The sequence below is a fragment of the Apis dorsata genome, unplaced genomic scaffold (assembly GCF_000469605.1).
Source record: "Apis dorsata unplaced genomic scaffold, Apis dorsata 1.3 scaffold_27, whole genome shotgun sequence".
Classification (NCBI taxonomy): Eukaryota; Metazoa; Arthropoda; class Insecta; order Hymenoptera; family Apidae; genus Apis; species Apis dorsata.
This window is the reverse complement of record NW_006263329.1, coordinates 80,438-82,883: the sequence shown is the minus strand read 5'-3', so window position 1 is coordinate 82,883 and position 2,446 is coordinate 80,438. Positions and strand designations below refer to the sequence as shown.

The 2,446-nt window shown below is 17.8% G+C and overlaps 2 protein-coding genes across 3 annotated transcripts in view; both read left to right on the top strand.

Annotated features, from left to right (window-relative positions):
- The window catches only part of LOC102681969 (pancreatic triacylglycerol lipase-like), a 3,387-nt gene extending 2,513 nt beyond the window's left edge, over window positions 1-874 (top strand). The window contains exons 6-7 of the mRNA XM_031510519.1: window positions 269-419; window positions 655-874. Coding sequence (XP_031366379.1) covers window positions 269-419; window positions 655-757 — 254 coding nt within the window. The 3' untranslated portion in view covers window positions 758-874. The remainder of the gene's footprint in view (window positions 1-268; window positions 420-654) is intronic.
- LOC102671098 (pancreatic lipase-related protein 2-like) overlaps window positions 1-2,446 on the top strand; it is a 24,612-nt gene that overhangs the window by 10,651 nt on the left and 11,515 nt on the right. The window lies entirely within an intron of this gene.

Here is a 2,446-nt window from a genome sequence, read left to right as displayed (position 1 = left end):
AATTAATACTAATAAATATTAATTTATTATATTTAATACATTATAATTAATACTAATAAATATCGGTATGATATGATACAGGTATGATATTAATTTACAAATTATTTGAACTTTTCCATAAAATTAGTTTTGATCAAATTCTAAGTAATAATTTATATATTATAATATTTATATATTATAGATAAAACGAAAGGAAAGTCAATGATACGCGTTCTTTCTTTATCCTTCCTTTTATTTTCTATGTTAACAAATATTTATTATTTTATAGAACTTACAAGTAGTTGTAGTCACAGTAGAGCTTACGAATTTTACGCGGAATCGATTAGAAACCATGGAGCTTTCATTGGAAAATGTCATTCATTAAATAAGTGCAGCGGCGCTGAATATATTCCAATGGGATATGCGACACCAAGCAATGCGTTAGTATAAATTTTAGTTATTTTTTAATGTATATCGCTTCAAATTATTTATATCATTTTAACATAAGAATTTCCGTTATTCTTTTTCAATGCAAAAAAAAATAATAATAGAACATTTCTATAAAATTATCTTTTACAAAAAATTCTAAATTTCTTCTTTTTTTGTTTTTGTTTCTTTCTTATATAAATAATTTTTGTCTATTGTTCATTTTAATAATCACTTTAATATTTTTAGAACGGGTAACTATTATCTCGTAACAAACTCAAAAAGTCCTTATGGCCGAGGATTTGCAGGAGCAACTTTTAATCCACTTCTAATTACACCTATACCAACTTAATTACATTTAATGTTGTGAATGATATATAAGATGAATTGCATAAGAAATTATATAAAAATTATATAATTTTTCATATATTTAACATATAAAATAAATGATTATTATTTTATTTCTATTGAAAAAATAAATATGAAATAAATTTCCTTCCAATTCTTTCTTATTGTAATAATAGTTTCATTGTAATAAGATTTATTAAAAAATTTTACTCGTTTCCAAAAATTAAACAATTAAAATTTTAAAATTTAAAAATTTTAACTATCATGTGTTAAAAAAAATATATAATTTTTTTTATAATTTATAGAATCTGTAGTATCAAAGCGATTTCATTAAATCTTAACGAAATTGTAACAATGAATATGGAAATGTGTTACGTTGTTCAAAATGTTTCTGTAAATAGAATAAAAATATTAAGATAATTTTTTCTTTTCCACAAAAAAATATATTTTCAATTTTTATTAAATGAAATTTCTTTGAAATACTTTATGCCATATAAATAAAAAATGATTCAGAAATAATACTGGATTTGAAATGCTTTTTAAATCGAATGGATATTAATACAAAGTATTAATATATTCATAGCATATAAAAAAAAATCGATTCCATAAATCAAGATAAATGGAAAAGTTAGTACAATATAAACGATATAATAATATCGATTAATAATAAAATAATTAAAGTTTGTATTAATAAATAATAGTAATAAATAAATTTAATTTTTTTATTTGTTTTCGTTTGTAAAAAAATAAAAGATTCTCTCGAATATATTATCATTTTGAATATATTGCATTAATATAATGCAATTAAAAATGAAAAGATATAATAAAGTATAATAAAGTAATATAACATGATGAAGTGGAAAAAAGATGAATGCTTAATACATAATCATATAAAAATATAATAAATAATAGCAATAGAAAATTTGTTCCATTACATACATCTTTAGCTACACTTAAATGGTCCTAGAAACAATAGAATAAAAAAAAATAATATTATTATTAAAAATGAAATTTCTAAAAATATTAAGTATTAAATTTTTTTTCTTATTATTAAATATTTCAATATTTATTATTTATAAATTATTTAATTAAAAATTTAATTGCTCGATTGGAATCAAAATCGTTATTATTATGTTTTTATGTTAATCTGATATGAAATCAATTCTTATAGTACATAATTATAATATATTTTATTTGTTATGTATTTAAATATTTTAATTATATGTAATTAAATATTTAAATTATATGTAATTAAATATTTTAAATATAAGAAAAACTTATACTAAGATAAACTTAATACTTTTAGATAAAATTGAACCACAAAATCAAAAACATTTTTATTTTAAATGAATTATTTTCTAATAAATACATATTAAATATTTAATATAATTCATTTATAATTTTTTTATCTATATCATTAATATTAATATATTTAATATTAGCATTGTATTGTAATTTTAAATTTATGTAAATCAATATAATTTAATCTTCTTTAATTTTTTAATGTTATCTACATCTGTTAAGTATGTAAATATTTGAAATATTACCACTATATATATATATATGAAATGATTATTAAATTAACTAAAAAAATATAAGGATTTGAAGATTGGATAAGAATTTACAGATTGTATAATTGATTGAAAAGTTGATTCATTTTTCAATATGATTAAGAATCGTTTCTGTCTTTTCG